The sequence below is a fragment of the Podarcis vaucheri genome (genome assembly GCF_965113315.1).
Source record: "Podarcis vaucheri genome assembly, chromosome: 1".
NCBI classification, from domain to species: domain Eukaryota; kingdom Metazoa; phylum Chordata; class Lepidosauria; order Squamata; family Lacertidae; genus Podarcis; species Podarcis vaucheri.
Genome location: NC_138759.1, coordinates 95,920,936 through 95,946,284, shown reverse-complemented (window position 1 = coordinate 95,946,284; position 25,349 = coordinate 95,920,936). Strand labels below are relative to the sequence as shown.

The 25,349-nt window shown below is 39.1% G+C and overlaps 1 protein-coding gene across 1 annotated transcript in view; it reads left to right on the top strand.

Annotated features, from left to right (window-relative positions):
- SNX4 (sorting nexin 4) overlaps nt 1–19,112 on the top strand; it is a gene marked incomplete at its 5' end in the record, with an annotated part of 32,053 nt that extends 12,941 nt beyond the window's left edge. The window contains 8 exons of the mRNA XM_082235680.1: nt 3,012–3,084; nt 4,508–4,569; nt 6,517–6,582; nt 8,263–8,352; nt 8,778–8,877; nt 10,526–10,671; nt 16,818–16,932; nt 17,288–19,112. Coding sequence (XP_082091806.1) covers nt 3,012–3,084; nt 4,508–4,569; nt 6,517–6,582; nt 8,263–8,352; nt 8,778–8,877; nt 10,526–10,671; nt 16,818–16,932; nt 17,288–17,335 — 700 coding nt within the window. The 3' untranslated portion in view covers nt 17,336–19,112. The remainder of the gene's footprint in view (nt 1–3,011; nt 3,085–4,507; nt 4,570–6,516; nt 6,583–8,262; nt 8,353–8,777; nt 8,878–10,525; nt 10,672–16,817; nt 16,933–17,287) is intronic.
- Between the last annotated feature and the right edge of the window lie 6,237 nt (nt 19,113–25,349).

The following is a 25,349-nucleotide window of genomic DNA, read 5'->3' as shown; positions in this document are numbered from 1 at the left end:
GTGATCCTCATTCCCTTTCCCAAATCCCTTGGGCTTCTTCTCTGCCCTCTCCCAACTCTTTAAAAGAGTGTTGTTGTTCTTTTTGTTTACATACGGAAAATGCTCCTGCATCCCAGTAATAATTTCCTACACACATGCATCTCTCCCTTTCCTCCCTTGACATATGTGCACCCAATGATAACTGTAAGCAGGTAGGCTTTCTAAATGTCATAGTATGTCATTGAGATGCCCACAGTATTTCTACTAATAAATCCTTATGCTTTCCCAAAGTAAAGGGGAAAACCCAGGGGTGAAAGGAATAATGCGGTAATGATGCAGCTGGAAGTCCAACTTTTGCTTTATTGTGAGTAGAGTATAGAGCATGCAAAAATATGTAAGTGCAAGTGGTGTGCTGATCATTGGCCATACTGTTTGGGGCTGACGGAGAGCTAGAGTCACAGCAGCAATTGGAGGGCCACAGGTTCCCCACCCTTGTCCTATCCCTACTGGGAGTAAGCCCAATTCAACTCCATTGGACTTCTGAGTATACATGTATAGGATGGTGCTGTAAAGCTCTTACAAATTTGATATTTTTTCATGGCTGATTTGGGGGGCCCCTCATTTATGCTGCAACTCAATATTCAAATGACTTCATGACTAGTTAAAATGATCTCTCACAAATACAACCAACAAATACAAAACAGAACTTTTCCTTCTGCTTTAAGGTTTGGTGACTGGCTATGGCTCTATTTCTTTCCATGACTTTTGCAGAGGAGGTAGACTTTGAGGAGAAGGGCTTGGGAATTTTGACTGGTAAAAAGATGAAATGTTGTCGTAATTAAATATTTTCAGCTAGAGTCTTTTTGATTTAATAATTTGAAACTGATTGCTAATGAGCATTTCAAAATATTAGCTGTTGCAGTTGTTCTTGAACTAAGCACAGAGCTCTTTCTGTCCTAGGCAATGACTAAGAGGGATGATGAAAATGTTGTGGCCTGCTGATGGAAAGAAAAGAATATCTCAGTGATGCATTAATTAAACTCTTTTCTTGCATCAGAATCTCTCTTTCCCTCCAGTCACTAACAGTTTAAAACAAAATTTGCCAAGCTCAAAGCTTTTTGTTAGTTTCCTTTACAACTCCAGCAGCTACTTTCCAAAAAGCAAATGCAGAACATGGCAACATATTGCATGATGAAATTAGTGTCTCTGCTTGTGTTGGCTGAACCATGTGCTGATAAAGGCAATGCTCTCTAATTCCCTTCCATTCCCTAGACCACTTTTACATTTATTTCAGCCAGGCTTGCTTACTCTTTTTCAGTTCTCTTTGTCCCCTGTTGCTGTAAGAATGGGAAATTGGACTGTAGTTAGTCCTTTCCCTTATATTTCAAATGCTGGCAAAAACCCAAAATCAACAAACTCCAACTGAGGGGAGAATTCTCTCATTTTTCTGATATATTAATCTTGCACGTGGTTAACAGTAATGGTAGCTATTTTCAGGCAATGAGAATCATTTGTTTAGTGTGGAGACAGATGTGGAATTGTTTTAGAACAGTAGGGCTAGCTATACAGTATTTTCACTGAGTTCCGTACAAACATACAGTGTTCTTTCATGGGCATGTAGCTGAAAGCTGGTACTAGATAGCACCTGTGACATCAACCACACACTCCTTCCTCCCCCACCCCATACACCAAAGTCACAAAGTCTATGCCTTTGCTAAAGTTCGGGCCTTGTCATGTTCCTGATGATGGGGCCTACCTCTCATCCTTTATTTTTGGCAACTTTTCCCATAGCAGTGGGGACTCCAGCTTTAAAATGGAACAGGGAGTTGCTGGTCTGTGTTGGATGTGCCCCTGAGACTTCCGCACTTAACCCTCTGTGTCTCTTCTCCTCTCTCCTGCTGCAGTTGGCTTTGAAAAAAGTTTTCTGTTGAATACTTTTTTTCAAGCCTAATTGCAGTGTAGGGTTGGGTAGAATCTTGACAGGTTGTGCAGCTGAAGAAAGCACTGCTGTGATAGATAACATTTCCTGTGGTTCCTGAAACCTTTGGATTCTGTTGGAGCATGCTGTGGCAGTATTTACAGATGCACTGTAAGCCCTTCCTTGCCATAGCTGAGTAAGTTGAGGGAAGGGATGAAATCAGTAGTAGCAAGAGTCAAAACAAGCCCATGTCGAGCTGAGTCTAAATTTTGAACAACTCTGCGTCCAACTCTGCAAGCGCTCATGAATGTGTACTAGCAAAAATAAATTTTGAGACTTCTTTTTTGAGAGTTCCAGCAACACTACTTCTGACTGCTTAAATTCTTACATCTGCCTGCACCCTTAAACTACTCATTTTGCTGAGACGCAGTTGCACTTTGAAAACAGCTAACGCGTCCAAGCTAACTATCTTCCATCAATTTTTATTAACTGTGTTTGCTCCAAGAAGCATTCCACAGTCAGCACGACTTGGGGAATGGTCTCATTCCCCCCCCCCTTTTAATGTGGTTATTATCTACAGAACCGTACCAAAAGCACTTCTGAAAAAGGGTTTGAGAAGGGCCAAATTTTTCTGTTGATAGCTGATTTTTATGTTCCTGTATTTTTTTAACTGAATTCACCATGTTGTGAATGTGCAGTCCTCGCTTTGCACTGGTAGCTTAAGTCACACATTGTAGTGTATTGTTTTCCATCTTTCTCAAACTGCTGAGGTTTGTGTTTGAAATGTAATATTGTGCCTAAATGAGGGTACTACATTTCATTCCAGTATCTCTTTGTCCAAATAAATTGTTTTACAAGCTGACCAAATGGAATACTGAACAGACTAGTGGTTAAACAAGGCCTCGTTTTGCTCAACCAACTCTTCCTTGCATTAATAAGAGTTCTGCCAAATCCTTACTTTAGCTGATGGCTGCTACTTCAGGAAGCTAGAGATAATTCTACTTAAACAAGTCAATCTTTTCCTTAAACTGTTCTATTCTGAAGCTGTCATACAGTTTATGGCAGTTTGTGTTCCTGATTGCTAATGATCTGCTATCTGTTTTTGCATTCCCAGGAGATTTACAGAACTTAAACACTACAGTGATGAGCTGCAGTCTGTCATATCACACCTTCTGAGAGTCAGAGCTGTAAGTGTTTCCTCTGTGGATTCTAATGGAGAGTAACATTTATCAACATTGGTTAAAGTACAATAAAAGAATCCATCTATCCCTTGTTGATGTGCAGCTGATTTGATTGTAGTGCTGGGTTTTGGAAGTGGCCATTTGTTTTTCTAAAAAATGTGCCTTTGCTTTGTGTCCCAGAATTCAAGAAATAGCGAGAAGTTGGAAGAACAAACACATTTTTAAGAGTGGTTCTCTGATGTGAGGGGTAAAAAAACCAGGAACAATTTCACAAATTAAAAAAGTGGTGCTCAAAAATGGGATGCCCCTTGGGAGGTGTGGATAGTCAAATACTTTTTTGTGTGTTTCCCAATTATATTATTATGGTTTCCCCACCCCCCACCCCACATATCCATTGTATTGTGTATAGTGGTCAACCTCTTAGATTTGCTTTGATCCCTCCCATAAGAACATCATACTGTGCTGTGAGCGCATGTGCCCATTTTTCCTCTTTAGCTTGTTGTGGGGCTGGGGAGAAGATTTATTTCAGAATAAACCTCTGCCTTGTGTTTGGGGGAGATGTAAGGAATTGTTTGGTTTAAGTGTAGGATCTGATATCATGGGTCTGAAAAATTAAATATAAAATTGCTGACCTGCTTAAGGCAGTAACTAATAAAGCAATTCTGTTAGCACAAGGACTTCTGGTTGTGCAACAGAACTTCCCCTCCTATCCCAATTGCCCCTTAATCTGTTTTCAGGTTTCCCTCAACCCTCCAGAGCAAATTTGGGAAGGGTGCTAACAGTACTACTTGGTTGGATTCTGCCCATAGTCTCCATGTTGCCTGTTTCTGTCTTAGGCTGTTTATTAGGGACTAGTAAGTAGCTGATATAATTCTGTTATTCCAGAAAGCTCAGTTTGTCTTGAAAGTGAGCCAGACTTCAGTGCTGGGCATATTGTCAAAAATTACAATTAAGGCTGGCAAAAAACTCACACCTGATACATTACAGAAGAGTCAGCAACTATTTTGCAAATGCCATCATATCCCGCCCTGATATCCTTACATTTGGAGGCCATGGACCATTTGGATAACATTGTAATTCATTTTTTTAAAAAAAAAATTGACAAGATTTTCTATTAATGGTGTCTTCAACCAAACAAAGCAGGCACAATATAAAAGAATATATTTTGGTGGATCATGATGGGATTGGAACAATGAAGAGAAAGCAATTCAAATAAGCATTTTCTTTTTTTGGGTAGAGACCAACAGAAGAAGAGAAAATAAAATTCTTGCCCCCTGGTATTTTATTAATGTAATTCAGGCTAGCATTCCAGAAGGAAAAAGTGGAATAGAGCTTTGTTAATGTGAATATCTTATATGGCACACTTTTCCTAGAACGCTTCAATTAAATAATATGTCTGGAAAAACTGACCACTGCTTGCTTGCTTTAGAGAGTGGCAGATCGGCTGTATGGTGTGTACAAAGTCCATGGGAATTATGGAAGAGTTTTCAGGTAAGATATGAAAGCAATTTACCCCTTGACTGAGTGAGATTTTATTCCCACCTCTCCAATTCATATTGGACAAAATCAGCTATAAAAAACAAAACTATAAAACAACTTTTTAAAACAGGAAAGCAGTAGATAAACAGTCAAGAGGTGGTGAGGGGAGACAGACAGTGAAGTTTTTAGCTGGTATCAGAATAAAAGTTGGGACCGGGGGAGGGAATGGATCTCCTGTCGTTGGAAGATTCACATCCTAAGCATCTTCACACCACAGAAGGCTCCTTTCTCGCATGAAACCTGTTGGAGGGAAGTGACTAGTGGGTGCTTCGCTTCCAGGGCTAATAGAAGCTTGGCCAAAGGTGGAGTGGGGGCGTTGTTCATGTTGTGGTCTCAGTCCTGATCAGGTTTTCTCCCTGTGACTGTTAACACCACTTAAAAAGCATGTAATGTAACATCAATGTGTTTAGCATCGCATGCAATTTAGTCTTTAAAAACTCTGTGTTTTGCTTTTGTCGGTAAATGTTGCCGAAAAGCATCTCTTACACCTTTTTAATCGAGTTCAACAAAACATGTTGCTACTTCCAATCCGAGGGTACAAACTGCAGACTGGGCTAGAGCTGAAGTCTCAGAAATTAAAAGAAAAAGTTTCATGACTGCAGAAGGCTAAGAACCACTTATTAGCTCTGTCTGGAACTTGAGTGTCTTTTGTTGCCTCCCACCTATCAGGAAAAGGGAAGCAAGAGGTAGCTTATTAGCAGATCCCCTTTGCAGTACTTTGTCTGTACCTTATTCTGTGCAAAGCCTGGGAAAAAGTCCAGCCACATTGTGACATCATGAAACGTGACTGGAGATCATGAACCTTTTGATCACATTGCATGTGACTTAAATGACAGGTGACTTTTTAGTGCTGTAAGAAACCAACCCACCATCATGACAGTTTCCAAGATGATCTATATTTAGTTGTTTCAAGAGCTGACTGAAGCAATACGCTTTTGTGATTTGTATGCCTGATTGTGAACTTGGCCATCTTACTGGAAAATTAAAGAATCCGATTCTCCTTTTTGTGTTCTGCAGCTGGCACATTTAATCCACTAGGCTAATTGATTGCAGATGTGCATCTCTGATTTTAGAACTCTAAACTGTATCAGTAGTACTCCTGTAATTATGCTAGATAGAACACAAGATGAACTGCACATTAGTTTTTGGAGTGCTTGGTTTCTTTGCAAGATTTCTGTAGGTTTTCAGTAATCTAACTAAAAATGTTATTGAGATTTTAGCATAAAACGACATACCAAAATAATATAAGACGTTAAAAAAATATTACTGAAACTCATGGACAGTAGACACAATGTTGCCAAAAAATAACAGACTATACTCGGTGAAAGGTTAATTTAGTAGAGCTGAAAGGCAAGTGCCATCTTTGTTTTAAAATCCTGCTATGGATCTGGTGATAACAAATAGACACAATCAAACTCCATCAAAGTATGTTTCAGGCTATGGATGAGAAAATATTTCTTTTTAAAATTAAAGCTTTATTCAGGAGGAATTTTAGTGATAACATAAAGGTGAGAAAGAGTGCTTCTCCCCCAACTTTTGGGAAGTCATTTGTTTTTAAGTGTAGTAAAATGACGTGGTGATGCTTTCCAGTTTTAAATGTTCAAACAAGCTTCTTTTGGGGGCCTTAAACTGTTGGGAGTTCTTAAAAGTCATATTTTACATGTGGTGTTTAAGATAGGATAGCATATCTTATAACAGACTTTCACATTTTGCATTCAGAACTACTGCTTGCTCGGAGGAAGTACAGCAGTTTAGCCAAGTATAACTTGGAGATTTCTCCATATAGATACCACCTGGGGAGAGACTACATACAGGATGCAGCTTATTAACTTTCTCACCCTTCATGTGTTATGTTGCTTCTTATTTAAAGGTTTTTTTCCTTTTCTTTTTTGTCTCTAGTGAATGGAGTGCAATAGAGAAGGAGATGGGGGATGGGCTACAGAGTGCTGGCCATCACATGGATGTGTAAGTATTGACTATCTGAGAGTTGATGGAATCCAGATGGACACATTAAGAAGGGGTGCATGTGTAGGAAAATGTAGTTTTGAGAAGATGGTGTGTTTTGAAAAATAGCACTGTAGGCTGTTCAGTATTTCATTGGCTTTAGCTTTGGACTGCTTCAGAATCTGTTGCATTAAGTAGCCCAAGGAATCCCTGGTGACTTAAAAAGGATTTCTTTTTATTATTATTTTGAAACTGTAGAAGAAGTTGGAAATGCTTCCAGAGTTTCCTTTAAGCTACTATGCCAGAAACTGGTAGAATGAAACCTGATGTTCTCCATTTGTTTGACAGCAGTAGCTGTTCCATAGATACTATATAACTTTATAGGTTGTTTTTTTTTAAAGTCACATCTATTTATTGCCTGAATTTTTAAATGGGTTCTGTAGGATATTTAAAATCTGAGGAATTTTCAGTTATCCTAATATGTTGCAGTTTAAAGCCCTACATGATTCAGACCCCGGGTATCTGAAAGACTGCCTCTTTCCCTACAGATTTGGGTGATGAGATTGGCAGAGGGTGCCCTCTTGGTAGTTCCTCCATACTCAGTGCCTGGAGACCTGTGAGAGAGCATTTTTTGTGGCAGCCCCTGAGCTGTCGAACTCCCTCCCAACAGTGGTGTTACCTTGACCGTTGATATCTGAGGTGTATATTGTCATAAATTATACATCTATTTTTAGGACCCACCTTTTTGTGATTGAAAGTTGTTTTTAACTGTTTAAATATTGTGTTTCAATTGTGTAACTCACCGGGGATCTTATGGTGGTGTTAGGGATCTTAATGTAAAATCATCATCATCATGAACAAACAACATCATTTAGGTAGAGCTATCAATGTGTTTATTTTGCATTGATCAGTACGGGAAGGTAAAACTTGAGGCTTATTTTCTCTCATTCTGAAGCCCATGGGACTTAAAATGGTGTAACTCTGCTTAAGCAGCAGGGGCTTTGACCATAATGGTGACAGAAGGGGTTGGGAGCTGCGGGATGCTTTTCTCTCTGGCTGTCTTAGCATCTGTAATGCCTGGAAACAAGAGCGACAGCTGAGGCTCTCAGGAAGCCAGAGCCTGCCTATCAAAGTTAGCTGATCCTCCATCTCAAGGATTATAGTTTCAAGAAGTGTCCCACTGAGTATTTTTTTAAGTGTCTTCAGCATTTTGCATCCTGGAAAGCACTGGAGAAGCTTTTTCAAATTGGCAGAACAGTATCTCCTTTCTGGCTGCACTGCAACATTTCTTAAAGTTATTTGGTATAATAATATTTGATCAGTAGGTGAGCACCAAAATTATTCTCCTGCTTTATTGGCTACCTAACATAATGTAATAGTTGTCTTGTAAAATTCAGTTGGTATCTTTTATTTCATATTTTTAGCTGCCTGTTTGACTGAAGAGTGACAGTCAACTACTCTAACCTATTTTATTGGGTTTCCAATGCAATAAAACTGCTTTCTTTTTAGCAGGAAATATATTAAGATTTATCGTTTTATTGTAGCAATGGCTTGGAAGGCTTTTAAGGAGCATTTCTCACAAGTGCCTTTTCAATATATTTTGTTATTGTGAGAAATATGTTTCTTGACTAGTACATAATTATTTTACAACACTGATGAAGTTTCAGGGGCTCTTTTATCTGTTATGCTCTCTTTTGGTAGGTATGCAGCTTCAATTGATGATATACTAGAAGAGGAAGAACATTATGCAGACCAGCTGAAAGAATATCTCTTCTATGCAGAAGCTCTTCGGTAAGCATGTTAGCATAATTTCTATGATGATTCTAGTTATGTTTAAAGCATTGCAGTTGAGCACATTTGTAAACAGTTTACAAATGTAAAAGATTATTGTGCAGGTGTGTTCAAAAGCTTGCTCATACATGGAATTCTGGAACAAGTTGCTTTCTCAGCCTTTTCTCCAGATCTGTTTGTAATAGGGAAATAATGGGGCTCACATAAAAGTGGTTGTATGGGATGTGACAGAGGTGCATATGGCTGTAAAAGTGAGCTGAAAGCAACATTGAGAGAACAATTCTCCCTAGCATGTCAATTGGATCAGTAATGCATTAATAATGATGATGGGATTATTAAAATTCAGGCTATATGTTGGTTAGGATGTGTATTAAAAATTGATTTAAACAGGTACACATGAATCTCCTTTATTGAATTATTTTTAGGGCTGTTTGCAGGAAGCATGAACTTCTTCAGTATGAATTGGAAATGGCTGCTCAGGATCTGACATCGAAGAAGCAGCAATGTGAGGAATTGGCGACGGGAGTAAGCCTGGTTTCATTTTTTTTCCACTTTCCTTTCCAAAATCTAGAATTGGAGAAAGCCAGGTTCTTACACTAAATGGCATTAATGTATTGCTTGCTGACAGGAGACTTGTGAAGGGTCTTACTCAAGTTGTAGATCTTAGTAATTTATTTCACAGCGATTTATGCTGTTCATGCAAAACTTCTGTATGGAAAATGTATGTGTTGACCACAAGGGTGTGTTACATGCTGCTCGATAAAGTGCAGTTTTTGAACTTAGAGGGAGGCAGGAGAGAGAGAGAGGGAGAAACTTTTTACTTTTAGACATTTTAAAATATTATCGAACAACTTCCCTTGTTCAGTGGACTGGGAGGCACCCAGTGAATTTGGATAAACGGAGTGTTCTGTGTACTTGGTGGTATTGACATCGGCATAGTTTATCTCATTAGCAAGATTTTGAGAATGCACAGTACTGCATTCAGAATACTATTATGGATAGCTCTATTTCTCTAACAGCATATATGTTTGTGGTGATTGTGAGAATGGAGTTGATCATTTGAGTAAGTCAAAGGGGCATGAAGCTGTTTGTTTGGAATTTAATCACATTTTTAAAAAACTGTTATGGAAGAGACGTGTGTCGGGGAGGAAGGAAGATATAAGCCATGGGAAATATTACATTTATTGTAAATCATAAGTATGTATGATATAATCTCCTTTTAATTACTAGTTTTTTATCCCTTACCTGTTTTAAGTCTTATATGTTCAGTTTATCCATATGTTTTATCATATGCTGGTCTGTGACCAAAATAAAGTTTGATACTGATATTCCCTGACCCTACCAGGAATAGAGCAGTGTGTAGAAAATTAAAACACTAAGACTGAAATCTTGCATATGGTTACTTAAATCTTTCTGAAACAAATGGAGTAGCTTAACTCCCTTTTAACATAAACATTCAGCTATAAACATGGACTACTGAAAGAGGAGTACTTATAATCAAAATTCAATAATAGCTTTTTTAGAGTTGGAGCCACTGTTTCATTGGTTCATTTCACAGAATCCTCTGAACCATTATTTGGAGGACTGGGGACTTGCTCTATGCTTCTCTTTCTTTCCCTGCTTCTCATCTTTATTTCTGCTTAGCGTTAGTTTGCCAAGCTAGCCTAATTCGTCCAACTATAGTTGCTCAGAAATGGAGCAGGCAATTGGCTCCAGAGATGGGAATGTGTAAGCCGGCAGTATATTCTTGGTCTGAGTTGTACCGTGCTGCATTAAGTAAAGATATATAGTTAAAAATAAATAAATCTTGATTTATGTTTAACTGTCTGTCTCTTTTAGACAGTGTGAGATCCAACATGGTGTCATTGTTAAGAGTGTCTGACTTGGATGAGGGAGGTTCTAATTCCCCCTTGGCTGTGAAGAGCACTAGGTGTCCTTGGGGCAGTCAGCCTAAACTGCTTCACAGGGTGGCTGTGAGGAAATCAGGGTTTGGAAGAACCAAATTTGTCACTGAGCTCTCTGAAAGACAGCTGGGATAAAAAGAGAATACATTTTATATGCAGCTTAATATTTTGAAGTTATGTGTGCCATATAAGCTTTCCTTATCCATGTATTTGGGCACCTTCCCTTCCAGAAAAGCAAATTTCCTAGAATACATGTTTACTGTTTTCAGACTGTAAGAACATTCTCCTTGAAGGGAATGACCAGCAAGCTGTTTGGCCAGGAAACACCAGAACAAAGAGAAGCAAAGATAAAAGTGCTCGAAGAACAGATACGTGATGGAGAGGAGCAGCTCAAAGCAAAGAATTTAGAAAGCCGGTAACTGTTGATCATGTTTAAAGAAAATGTAGATGTGAAAGTTATATTTGTGCAAGCTGACAGTATTCTGCCAGCATCTGACTATCTTTGGAAACTTTGGTTATCTGTTAAATGCTAAATACGAGGGAAGCAGCTATCTGGGATCTGTCACACAACTTTTATATATTTCTGGTGTTTATGAGTTTTTGCAAAATCTTTCACTTGCAAAAAGAACATATTCAGTATTAGTCAGAGTAGCCCTATTGAATAGTATGACTTTCGTTGGCTATCACTCCACATTCTTAGCTACTGCTCGTGAGAGAAAGCTGAACACTTTCAAAGCATGTTTCATGGTTTATTGTGTGTGTTCTATTAAGATAGTAATACGTTTAGCAAGCTGGCTTCTCTGTCACAGAACAGAATACAAACATAATGCTTCTTCACACTGAGAAAACTTGGTGACTAAAAAAATCCCTTTGAGATTTTATAGAAAACATAGGTAGCTTCCTATTAAGGTTAGATTTATTAGCAGGCTACTCGTGAACAAACAGAATGATCTTTTGCTAGGAACAAAAATCTTAGGAAGTAAGTGCTGACATTTCCAAAACCAGTGTATTTGTTGCAGAGGAAAACAGCTTTTACGATTTCCTGTGTAAGGATTGCAGCTAAGAAGATCAATATGCTCAGTGTTATCTGTACATCTTAGTTTAAAAAAACAAAAATTCTGCACCCAGGGAAACCAGGCTTCATGCCAAGAGTAGTGGATTTCTCTGTGACCTGCATGAATTATGTAAATTTTGTGTATTTGCATAGGTAGCAAGTTCTTAGCAGAATTCTCCCCATCTTTATTATTGTGCATAATTCTGGCTTTGTTAGACATGAGGCGAGGCAAGGAACTGTATAGGACACTGAAGGCCCCCTCCTTCAGCAGTCCCTCTGGCTTTGAAAGCTTCAGCAGATGTTTCCCAGACACTTCCAAACAGATCTTTGCAATCACAAGCAAATTTTGCTTTTAAAAATGAAAGCTGAGATTCTCAGGAAGCTGGAGTTCTACTCTCCCACAGAATTGCAGCATACACATGACCCTGAATAATCTATTCCATTTAATGAAGGGCAAGTTTGTATTTTACTTTTGCCATGCAAATTAATAGATGCTGTTCAGGTCTGTGGGGAACATGGTTTGGGGTTGGATTCAGAGAGTAGGCTTATGCTCACGGAATATTCATCACAGAAGGGAGGGTGCTTCTCATTAGTCCCGTCCCCCCCTGCAAATTTTTGTGTGCCTGAAAATCTTCTGTGGAGGTTTGGAAAACTCTTCAAAACAGAAGGGAAGAATGCAGGGAGAATTGACAAAAATTGCCTCCTCTTCCATCCCCACACACCTTGTTCATTTCACAGAACTGTCACTTTGGATTGCAACCCCTTTCCCTGAATGGAAAGTTGTGTCTGAGAGCCTCATAAGGCTGGGAAAGTTTGCAATGTTGCGAAGTGTGTGTGTATATATATATATATATATATATGCAGGTTTTGGTGTCTTCGGGTGTCTTCCCGTGTAAGAGTCGGGGTGTCTGTGCGACGTTTCGACGAGGTCTCACTCGTCATCTTCAGGCTGGTGCTTTCGGCTTCTTGTTACTGGAACAGAGCAGATTCTGGTGTTTGAGTTCCTATAAATACTGTTGAGGGGTGTGGTGTATAGCCTCCAACGTTCTGGGTAGAGAGGAAGTTCCTAGATTAGTGTGCCTTTTCTTCTTTTGTTCCTTAATTACTTGAGGGATATCTTGGGTGATTTCATGAGTGATATTCTGAATATCACTGGGTGGGTCATTAATTACTTGAGGGATATCTTGGGTGATTTCATGAGTGATATTCTGAATATCACTGGGTGGGTCATTAAGTGTAGATTAGTTGCTAAAGCTCTCGTGTCTTGACCTCTTGAGCTTGTGAAGAGTTTTTCTGAGAAGATGGCTGTGCTGCATTTAGTTGTGCTCTGGCTTGGCTTCGTGTATAGGGGCGAGCTGTGGTTTTGTGCCTTGTGCCAGCCAGATCTGTGTAGGGATTGCAGGGGGGTGCAGCATCCGGAGGTGCCACTATAGTTTGGTTGCTGGATGGAGTCTGTAATATGTCTGTGGAGAGGGTCTGGGTTTGGGTCTGGTGTGGTTGATTGGTGACGGCGTTCTGTGTGCCTCTGGTTCTGGTGTCGGTTTTTGTGGGGAGGGCTAATTTCCAGATGTCTGGCAGGCGGGACGTGTCGTCACGCTTGTTCATGTTGTGAGGGTGTTTCTCTATCTCGATGGCTTCCATGATTATTCTCTTGTGGTGATGTTCCATGTTAAAGAGCAATTTGGAATCTGCAAAATTAATTTCGTGTCCTGTTTCTTTCATGTGTTGGAAAAGAGAGGAAGTTTTTTCCTTCTTTTTTGACGGCATTCTTGTGTTCTGCGATACGTGCATTTATTCGTCTGTTTGTTTGTCCAATGTACGTGGCTGGGCAGACTTTGCAGGGTATTTCATAGACCCCTTGGTTTTCCAGCTGGATTTTGTCTTTTGGGTTTCTGAGGATATTGGCTATTTTTTGGTTGGTGCAGAAGGCTGTTTTGATATTGTGTTTATGGAGGATTTTGCTGATTTTGTCTGTAGTGCCCTTGATATAAGGAAGGAGGGCCATGCCATTGTTTTCTTCTGTGTCTTGGTTTTTGGGGGGTGTTTCTTTTTGGATTAGCTTCGTAACCCTGTTTTTCTGGTATCCATTGGCGATTAACACATTTGAGAGATTCTGTAACTCAGTTGTCAAGTGGTCTTTGTCAGCCAGGCGTTTGGTTCTGGAGATGAGAGTCTTGGCTACGGAGTTTATTTGTGCAGGGTGGTGGTGTGATTGTGCATGTAAGTAACGGTTGGTGTGTGTTTTTTTCCGGTAGATAGTGTGTCCTAGGGAGCCATCAGGTTTTTTGTAGATTAGGACGTCAAGAAAGGGGAGTTGGTTGTTGTCTTCTATTTCCATAGTGAATTGTATTTTGGGGTGTAGGCTGTTGAGATGTGTGAGGAAGCTATCTAGTTTTTCTTTCCCGTGTGGCCAAATTACAAAGGTGTCGTCAACATATCTGAGCCAAAGTTTGGGTTTGTGTTCTGACTTGTCTAAAGCATTGGTTTCAAAGTGTTCCATGTACAGATTTGCGATGACCGGTGAGAGGGGTGATCCCATGGGTGCTCCTTCTATCTGTTTGTATCTTTGTCCATTGTGGATGAAGTACGTGTTGGTTAGGCAGTGGTTGGTCAGGTCCAGGATGTATTTGGGGGGGTTGTATTTGTTTTGAATGGCTGTCAAGGCTTCATTAATGGGCACTTGAGTGAAGAGAGATACAACATCGAAGCTCACAAGTAGGTCATCGGGATGTAGGTATTGTTTCTTTATTGTTTCTATGAACTGGAAGGAGTTAGTAACGTGTGAAGCGATGGATTCTGCATAGGGCTGAAGTTGCTTAGCGAGAAATTTAGCGAGATTTTGTAGAGGTGAGCCTATGGAGCTGACTATTGGTCTGAGTGGTGTTCCTTCTTTGTGTATCTTGGGGAGACCGTAGAGTTTGGGGCATCTGGATGATTTTTCTCTGGGGATGATTCTTAGCTGGATTTCTTCACTGATAGGAGAGGCTTTTATTTTGGATTTGGTGGTTTTTTCCAGATAGGTGGTGGGATCTGTTTTTATAGGTTGGTAGGTAGGGTCTTGGAGTAGATTTGATAGTTTTGCTTGGTAGTCCGATGTGTTCATCACAACAGTGGCGTTGCCTTTGTCTGCTGGGAGAATGATTATGTTGTTGTCTTTCCTCAGGTATATATATATATATATATATATATATATATATATATATATATACCTCAGGTATATATATATATATATATATATATTTGCTTTCGTAGATTTTCACGGGTACAGGAATGCAGGTTTTGGTGTCTTCGGGTGTCTTCCCGTGTAAGAGTCGGGGTGTCTGTGCGACGTTTCGACGAGGTCTCACTCGTCATCTTCAGGCTGGTGCTTTCGGCTTCTTGTTACTGGAACAGAGCAGAATCTGGTGTTTGAGTTCCTATAAATACTGTTGAGGGGTGTGGTGTATAGCCTCCAACGTTCTGGGCAGAGAGGAAGTTCCTAGATTAGTGTGCCTCTTCTTCTTTTGTTCCTTAATTACTTGAGGGATATCTTGAGTGATTTCATGAGTGATATTCTGAATACCACTGGGTGGGTCATTAAGTGTAGATTAGTTGCTAAAGCTTTTGTGTCTTGACCTCTTGAGCTTGTGAAGAGTTTTTTTGAGAAGATGGCTGTGCTGCATTTAGTTGTGCTCTGGCTTGGCTTCGTGTATAGGGGCGAGCTGTGGTTTTGTGCCTTGTGCCAGCCAGATCTGTGTAGGGATTGCAGGGGGGTGCAGCATCCGGAGGTGCCACTATAGTTTGGCTACTGGATGGAGTCTGTAATATGTCTGTGGAGAGGGTCTGGGTTTGGGTCTGGTGTGGTTGATTGGTGACGGCGTTCTGTGTGCCTCTGGTTCTGGTGTCGGTTTTTGTGGGGAGGGCTAATTTCCAGATGTCTGGCAGGCGGGACGTGTCGTCACGCTTGTTCATGTTGTGAGGGTGTTTCTCTATCTCGATGGCTTTATATATATATAAAAAATGTATAAAATTATGCATGGTGTGAAGAAAGTGGATGGAGAGAAGTGTTTCTCCGCCTCTCACAATATTAGAACCTGGGCTCATTCAGTGAAGCTGAATAGTGGAAGGCTCAGGACAAACAAAATGAGGTTTTTCACACAGCACATAATTAAACTGGAATTCACTACTGGAAGATGTAGTGATGAGACCAACTGGGATGGTTTTAAAAGGGGATTAAAATTATGGCTGTTTATTACTTCCAGTATCAGTCAGTGTTCTTCAGAGCCTTGGTTGTCAGGGAGCATGAGCCAGGGAGTGCTATTGCATGCATGTTCTGCTTGTGGGCTTTTCATAGCCATTTAAATGTTTGCGCACTGTGGGAAAAGAATGCTACTCTATGTAGGCCTTTGGACTGATCAGTAGACTTCCAAGGTCCTTGACACAGTTCATCTGGAAAAAGGCCTGACAATGAAAATCTGTCAGGTCATAAGAAGTAGAAGAGGGGAACAGGTTTTGTTTCCGCCACAATTGAGTGTATTATTGCAGCCCCTTTTCTTTCTTGCATAGGATGAATGTCTACCATTCATTTCTATTCAAGAATGCATAGCTGATACAGTTAAACCATGTAAGTATTGCCTCCAAGCTTTGGGGTCTTGGTTGGATGATACCTTTTTGATCCACTGAACAGTTTTGAGTGTTTGGATGAACAGTCATTGGTTATAGATAGATATTGACGGTTATGCATACTTGCTGTTCATAAAATGTTTAGAGACATTGACACTTTGTGTCAAAATGATTGGGAAATGCAATCTGGTCACTGAAAAAGGCACCAAGTTTTCAGTTTAGAAATAAAATACTTAAAATGTTAACTCCCATCAGCTGGCCAGTAAAACTATTCCAAACTTTCCAAAGAACAAACAGTGCAGAATACACAAGAGGGAACTCCTGGAGACCACCTTGCTTATTTCCTTCCTCCCCCCACCCCTTCACCCATATTTGTATATTTAGACACTAAGTTGTATTTTAATCCCCAAGGCTGCTTAGGAAATAGTTTCCACATTCCAGAATCCACAGCAATAAAATACTTCCGTGAAAGGTTAAAATTCCAAGTAGCAAGCTGTCCAGATCTCCATCTGAGCCTCGAGCAGTAAAAGAAGCATCAGGGGGGAAATGCATTAATTACATGTAGTCATGTGGCCCCAAAATTTTAATCCAGTATTTTAATCCAAAAATTTAATGCTGTATATAAAACTGATCCCAGTTGAGCTAATTGGAGAATCTGGATTGATAATTAATGACACATTAAATTGATAAATGCACAACTGCAATTAGTGAGCAAAGATGAGAGAAGGAATCCTGAAAAAATACTGAAAATCACAACCTTTCTTGAATATGTCCCCTTCTCATGAGCAGCTACAGTTGCTTCTCACATTGGTGGCAATTGTTCATCCAGTAAATAACAGGATTGATAGCTTGGGCTTACATGATGCAGGCAATTTTTGCACTAATTTGTTTTCCATTTATTGCAGCGACTTTATGAAAAGTGCCTGGACTGATATTGAACGCTTCAAAGAGCAAAAGAACCATGATTTGAAAGAGGCCCTGATAAGTTATGCTGTAATGCAGATCAGCATGTGCAAAAAGGTAAGTCTGTTGGACTAATGTTTTAGACTTGGGAAGCACAGTATGAAGATTTAATACATGTTTCTGCCCTCAGGAAGGGAAGCCTCAGGATACTCCTCTCCATTACTCAGTAGCCTGCTTCCACAGCCCTATTCTGTTATGCTCTGGGGAGAGGAACATTCTGTTTGTGCTTAAGCTTAGAGCATGCATTACATGATGAATGTAAGATTTGTGCTCCTCCATCATGTGTAAAATTCCCAGGATTTTTAAGTGGAAATGGATACATGGATTTGGGTAGTTGATTCTATCCAACTGTCAGCTTGAAAGCTCGCTTCAAAACCAGCATTTTCTTTGTTTTTTTCTATTTCCTATGAAGGGAATTCAAGTTTGGACAAATGCAAAAGAATGTTTCAGCAAGATGTGATGTATGGAACTCAGTCCTTCGTGGCAAATTGCCAGATAACAGAAGCACAAGTGCATGAACATGGATACTAAGTTGCTACATTATTAAACCATGGAATTGGTGTATTTGTGAAAGTAGGGCACAAAGAATTGGTCTCTGTTCCTTGATAGCCACCTTGTGGCTTCTTTTGCATGCAGTAGCAAATTGAACATTGTAGTTCTCTCTTGAGGTAAGGCTATAAGGAGGATCCAAGTTGGCTCCAATGATTACATAAACTAAACTGTTCAACATACTAGGCTCTTGAACCACCAATCTTTGCACAATGTAAATCATTTCCAGGTACCCCTTCTTCATATGTTGCTGTTTCACAATTGTAATGCTATAAGACATGCTGATGTTTTTTCCATTATTATTTTTTGTCATGGCACAAAATTATGTTTTCAAAGTTTAAGCACCATCTGTAACATAACACATGCATTATGCATCTCTGAAGAAACATTTTTTCCAAAAAAAGTAGCTTAATTTTTATATCAAATTTTTAAACAGTGGGGGTGCTCCATACAGTACAATGTGGTGTTTCTGTGCTTGAATTTAAAACCAATAGAAATCTATTATAGAATTTCTCTAATTGCCAGCACATGATTGAACAATTAGCACTGAATAGTTACTGTTACTGACCTCAGTAAAAATGCTTAACACCAGCTTTAAATTTACTCAGCATCATCCATTAGGTTAAAAGTATTTGGTTCTGCATCAATGTGTCTTTTTAAGATTATGCTGAACATAAAATTATTTCCCTTGTTGAATAGTAACAGCGTTCCACCCCACCTGGAAGAACACTATTAATCTGAATTGCTTTTGCTTACACTTGTAGCAACATAAATGTGAATTGCATTTATATGTATATGCATCTGTTTTGTTTACTGCACTCATTTTGTCCAGATTTTTTTTTGAAAGGGAAATGAATAGAATGAATTGTTTGGTGTCTTCACTGGTACAGTATGTTCAAAAGCAAGGTTGCTCTTGCTCGCTCTGAATCTTAAAATGCAAGACACTAATTCCCAGCTGTAGGAAAGATCTAATGCACATTTGCTCTTCTGCATAGGAGTCTTTAAAATGTCATTTGAGTAAATCTGGAATCATGCCAGACATAATTGTAGCAAAGCTTCTGAGATTAATAGTATTCATTTGTCAAGTATGCATTTAATTATTTTGGATGATAACACTGTATTAGTTTACATATTCCAAAAAGAACTACTTAATCTGTTTATTTTCCCCAAATCAGATCTTGTTTCTTGCTGCAGTTATAAAACCAGGTTTCCAGAGTAAAATGTTTTCAGTTAAATTGATGTAATTTTTGATGTGTGGTTTTAAAGGTTAACATCTTATTTTAAGAATGGTTTCATCTTTATTGTTTAAGTGGTAAATTCAGCCACCTTAAGATGAATATATCTATTGCCAATCATTCCATTTCAAAGAATTGTAGAATCTGGGTCCTAAAACTGAGTAAAAACTTGTACATTCCAAAAAACAATAAGCAGCTACAAAGTTAGATTTTTCTAGTAAACTTCCTAGAGTAGTCGTGCCTTAATTTAATACCACTAGGCACTTGGAGTCAATATTTTCCATGCACTTGATCTTCCTAGTGCCTTCCCCTATCCCGCCCCTCTATTTCATAAGCTGTATAACTTAATTGTATTAGTATGCCTTTTTCTTGCGAACTGTATTAAATCTGAGAAGGGATCAAAAGGTTGTTGTATGCTTTGTGCCAAATGCTAAATAAAACTACACTTTATTATTTTTTGTATTTTTTGCACTTATTTTGAATTGTCCAATTATTAAAATGGTTGTATCCTATATTGGGCTTCATTTACTTTGAAAGAGGTACATTTTCATTTGATGTGGGACTCAAATTCTTGATTATACATCTCTTTCTCTCTCTAAAAAAAAGTAACCCCAAATTCATTTTTGCTCAAAGTAAACTAGTAAGTGGTACCTCAGGTTAAGAACATAATTCGTTCTAGAGGTCTGTTCTTAACCTGAAACTGTTCTTAACCTGAAGACCACTTTAGCTAATGGGGCCTCCTGAAGCAAAGTTCTTAACCCAATGTAATATTTCTGGGTTAGCAGAGTCTGTAACCTGAAGTGTATTTAACCTGAAGCGTATGTAACCCGAGGTACCACTGTACATCAGTCCTATTTTAGATGAAGATACTGGTTGATGCACTGCTTCAGATGTGACCTAAAAGATGGATTGGGCTATCAATAATAAGCTCATTGCCCTCCTGCATTCTCGTTCATTCTCAGTAACAGCAGACTCCCGCATCTTAGCTGTCCAATACTTCATGGAGAGTATTGTTTGCAATTTTTAGTTTTTGTAGAATTTAAGGGAGTGTGCATGTTGTTCTCAGACAGTCTTCCATCCAGGCACTGTCCCAACCTAGATCCAATTAGCCTCAGCAAGGATGCTTCATCATATTGCTGGGGATCCTGTATATAATATATTATAATAATAATGAATTGTACTTCTTGGACTGCCCTCAAAGCAGTGGAGGCGGCAAGAAGGGTACTGTCAGTTTCCCCAAGACACTGAAGAGAGTGCAGCTTCAAGGTACTAACTTTTTTTATTGGAGCAGACCAAAAAGTCTCTTCATTCCTTGTTAACAGATGTTTTCTGTAAAAGGAGAGAACTTTGATATGACAAAAACACAAAACAAGCATTGCATCTGACAAGTTATACCTGAAACACATAAGCCATAAAAACTTTATGTACTGCTTTAAGAAAGCAGGATTTTAGCATTTTTAAAGGTTTGCCTCACTTTGGTTTCTTGAGACTCTGGAGCAAATTGACTTTCCAACATGTCTCAGAAAAGCTGGCATCCCCTATAGGCTCTCATTTCACTCTGCAGTACTGTGAAACAATTTTGTTTCTGTTTCAAATTGTTCTAATAGTGTGTTGTTGAAATGTTGGCTACTCAGCAAAATTGTGTGCATAGCCAATCAACAATGTTTCTACAAGTGGATGGATAGGAACATATTCCTACCTCACCTGCAAATACTATAGCAGTTGATAGAACCTCTCTCTAGCCTGCCATATTTGAAAAACCTTAACTCGTATTGAGCTCAGTTTTAGAGAGTTTAACTGTGTTACTATGGTGCCCAAAAGACAAGCTGTTAGTTCAGTACATTTTGCTATTTTGAAGTATCCAGGGAAAGCTGTCGGGAGTATGCCAACAATCATAGTGGCTTGCTCTGTGCTTCAGAATGTCAGCATCTATATGAAGGTTAAGTATTAGAAGTGGAACATTTACAAGACAAATTGAACATGTGCCTGCATCAACCATTAGCAAGTAAGCTAGCTAATCTTACTATCAACTATGCATGGATTTCTCTCCAATAATTTTTCAGATGGGTAAACTAATAAGCTAATATTTGCATAAGGAATATATCTATACTGCACATAGTTGCTCAGATACTTCTTGGACATTTTGCTTTCTATATTCACTATCAACATGGTATTTCAGATACAGTGGTGCCTCGCAAGACGAATATAATCTGTTCCGCGAGTCTCTTCATCTAGCGGTTTTTTCATCTTGCGAAGCAACCCTATTAGCGGATTAGCGCTATTAGCGGTTTAGCGGCTAAGCGGCTTAGAAACGGGGGGGGGAGCAAAAAATTCGCAAGACTTGCAAGACGTTTTCGTCCTGCGAAGTAGGCCCATGGGGAAATTCGTCTTGCGAAGCGCATCGAAAAACGGAAAACCCTTTCGTCTAGCGGGTTTTTCATCTTGCGAGGCATTCGTCTTGCGGGGCACCACTGTATCTGTTTTGACATCTCAGACAATTGACTCCTGACTCCGACTACCTTACAGAGATGGATATTTCAACAATAAGTTAACAATTTAGCAATGCTGGATTGCAAAAATAATTATTCAGACCTATTTTGTAGCCAAGGACCTCTGTAGTCCCTGCCCCCACCCCTACAGTACAGGTGTGAACTCACAAATTGAAATTTCTGCTATGAAAAATTTAGGACAGAGTTCGTTGGAGAGGTAGATATGGAGCAGAAGCCTTGGATCATCTGAACCTTTGCTAGATACTGCATAGCTTCTCAAGGTAAGGAAAACTTGTGAGGAATAGACTATCCTTTCTGCTTAAAATTCGATATGAACTGAATAGTCTCTTTGTGCTTTTTAACCCCACTTATCCATTGAACTGTGGTGTCTATATATACTCTCTTGTAATTAATTTTTGGGCACTGTTTTGATTTATGAATGTAGTAAAAATTACTTACTGACAAGCAAACACATTTTATAAAACCAGATGTGAATAACCGTACATCTCCCAACTAGTGTCTACCAAAATTTGTTTCTTTAGAATGAAAAGTAGGTAAAAGAGATGTTTGATTACATATTGCCCCCTAGTGTCAAAGTATTTCAAAGTAGCCTAACACACACAAAAATAAGGCAGAACAATTTGCAATGGTTATCATGACATTTTCACAGGAGAGGAATTTGTAAAGAAATAGGTACCACATAACAAACATCTTGTGTGAGAATGGGGTGTTAAAGTCACTGTAAACTCCCCCTTCGAAATAGAGTCTGGAGACTCTGCAACTGTCAAATGCCCCTTTGTACCTACAGCTTCCCTCCTGTCCCAGACTCTGCCATAATTCTTCTCTCCTGTTGCACCTAAGTAGGATCCGCATTGTTGAGTCGCTGGGATCTTTAATCTGACCTCTGGAACTGCCAGCCATTATGGAATGCAATTGTTGGCAGATAAAGGTAAGTTGCTTTCTAAGTATCAGGTGTGTTAGGTGAACTGGAAAAATCAAGGCTGAAAGTTTCATATCCACTTCTGATAGATCCACGAGCCACAACTTTTTCGACAGCTCTAGCAGGATGTCAGATTTGTGTTTCTCTATGTGATCTCAACCTCACCCTTGCTTTCTATACAGCAAAACAAAACAAAAAATTAAGGGGAGCACAGATTATTTCTGGCCCAATGCTGAAGGTTTGGATATGCCTAGTGTTGCAATTGCTGGACTGTGTGTTAAACCATGGTTAAAAATGAAACAGGTATGGCAGGAAAAACAGCAGCATACAAGTCACTGCAAGCTTTTCAAGGAGATCTATATATTAGTTCAAGGGTTGCCATAAAAGCCACAGGCAAAAAATTATATACTGTACCGGATTTTTTGGTTTATGTGGTTCCATAGAATTGGAAAGGTGTTGCAGATTTACTATGCGGTCTGCTTTCAAGACACCCCCAATTCAAAATGGTGGCTAAAATGTAAATTCCCTTACAGTTTTGACACGCTCAAAGAGACTTGAAGGGGAACTGAATCATGTTTGTTGTTGTGTTAGCTGTGTGCTACCGTGGGAAAGACTAAATGCAGCATATGGCAGGTGCATTACTGATAAAAGTACAAGGTGGGAAGTGTGCCCTTCCTTCAACATTTTTCCCAGGTGTAACGTGCAATGATGATTAATGTTAGTCAGAATACACCAACCAGTATAACAACAAATAAATAAATATGCCAGAATTAATAAGCAATATGCCAAAATTAATAAGAATTTATTTCATATCAGTGGAAGGTGGCATATTATGTAATGAACTAAATAAATATTCAGCTGTATGCTACATGAAAATAAGAGTAAAAATCTGAGCTTGTTCTAAGCAATCCTTAAGCTATTGACTTTTCACATATTCTGTAGCCAGACTGCTCTATTTGTATCTGGCAAAATATGCAGCGCTTCATGTCGCTAGTGTAGCACGGTTACATTTTTTACATGTTAGAAGTGCCTAAATTTTTAGTCTTTTCTGTAGAAGCCATTTGTTATAGATGTGCATCCTCTTTAGCTGAAGCTATACAGTGGTACCTCGGGTTAAGAACTTAATTTGTTCTGGAGGTCTGTTCTTAACCTGAAACTGTTCTTAACCTGAAGCACCACTTTAGCTAATGGGGCCTCCTGCCGCTGCATGATTTCTGTTCTCATCCTGAAGCAAAGTTCTTAACCTGAGGTAATATTTCTGCGTTAGTGGAGTCTGTAACCTGAAGCGTATGTTACCCGAGGTACCACTGTATGTTGCTCCTTCCCTTTAAGGTTGTACTCATTGATGTAAGATGCATAGAAATGTCTGTGATATTTGCAAATACCTCTGTTAATATGTTGCTCTTTCTCCAGCAGCCTTTATAATATTTGCAACACTTGTATCATTGGTTTTTTGTACTGCTTGGCTTCTGACACAGGGCATGTAAGGTGGGGAGCACAATCTACATCTGTTTTCTGCTGCATCTGACAACATTTGTATCTCAGTTACATATCTACTGTTAAATCTAATTCTACTAGATTATACAGGCTTGGGTTTCAGCAAGCAAAGCAAAACACTGCTTGAAATAAACTTCCAACAATTGTTCCTGCTCCTAACTTGCCTGTTTTAAATGTGTGTGTACTGAAATTGCCCTATTGCATGACCATGACAGGGCTTTTTAAATAATTTGTATGTCTTGCAGCCTGATCCTGTAGTTTTTTGGAAGTAATTCTCACTAAATGAACTGGTGCCAATTTAAGATTGAGGGTGCCTATTTAATATTACTACATATGGCATGTGTGTGCCACATTGGTGGTTGTTATTATAGAATCAATTATTGAAGTGTGTGTGTCCATCCATCTTTTGTGTGTTAGAATAACCTTTTAGATAATGTTTTGAACATTAACATTCTGAGAATGTATTATTTGTACAATAATAATATGGTGTGATCTTTGATTAGCTGTTACAAGACTGGATTAATCCTGAAAGGTTATGAGATAAGATATAGTTTTGGTTCTCTTGGTGTATTATCTCTGCCAGGAACTGGACGGAGGGAGTCTGTCACAGTCACTGTTGATTCTACTCAACCTCTCTGTAGCTTTGCATACCATCACATGCTATGTTTCTGGACCGGATGGCTGTGATGAAACTTTGGAGCCTGTTTTATGGTGGTTCTCGTCCTACTTGGTGGGGCAGTTCCTGAAAATGGTGCTGGGGCAACTCCTGTTCAGTGCCTTGGCTACTGACCTATGGTGTCCCTCAAGTTTCATCTTGTCCTCCATGATATTTAACATCTACATTAAACCACTGGATGAGATTATCCAGGTCTGGAGGGTTCAGTATCACCAATATGCAGGTGACACCCTACTCAATATCTTGTTTCCATCTAATTTCAATCAAGTTGTTCAAATTCTAAACCCATACCCAACATTGCTAATGGGCGTGGTGAGGGCAAATAAATTGAATTTCAATCTGCCAAAGAAAGAGGTTTCCCCAGTCATAATTTAGATGCATTCTTCGATTCAGCCTGGAACTTGTAAAACCAGTTTTGAACAGTGACCAGGAGCATTTGCCCAGGTATGATTATTGTTTCCATTCTTGGATGTCAGATCTAGCCATGGCAACACATGCCATATTGTTAGGACAGCTGTAACCACTGGTTCTGTATTTGTAGTGTGTTTGAAAACCTCAGCTGCTTCAGAATGCTGTAGCCAGACTATTGACCAGAGCCTGTCATAGACAGCACATGTTACAATAGTGTAATAAGCTACCTGTTTATTTCTGGGCACAATTCAAAGTGCTGACATTTGAAAAACATTTTGTGGAAACTCAAGAGAACACCTTTGTGCCTGTTCCCTCTGTAACTGTGTTCAGGATTGCAGCCTAAGTAAATATATTTAGATCGTATTTCATAAAATGATATTAAAATATTTGTGGATATTTATTCTATGATTCCTGTGAAATGTTTATATAAATTGTTTGTATTAGTTCATTTCAGTGTGAGAGAATATTTCAGGCCCAACAGTTAAGGAAATAGTTTAATTTGGTGCTCATTAATTACTAGTATTTCAGTTTTGTGGTCTACAAACTGCAAAAGGGTGCAATCTTGGCACACTCTGTGACAGGCAGGTGACTCCAGGAATATCAACTGACCATCACTACTGATTAATCAAGTTTATCCAGCTATACACAACGTCTTGAGAGATGATAATTTCAGCACA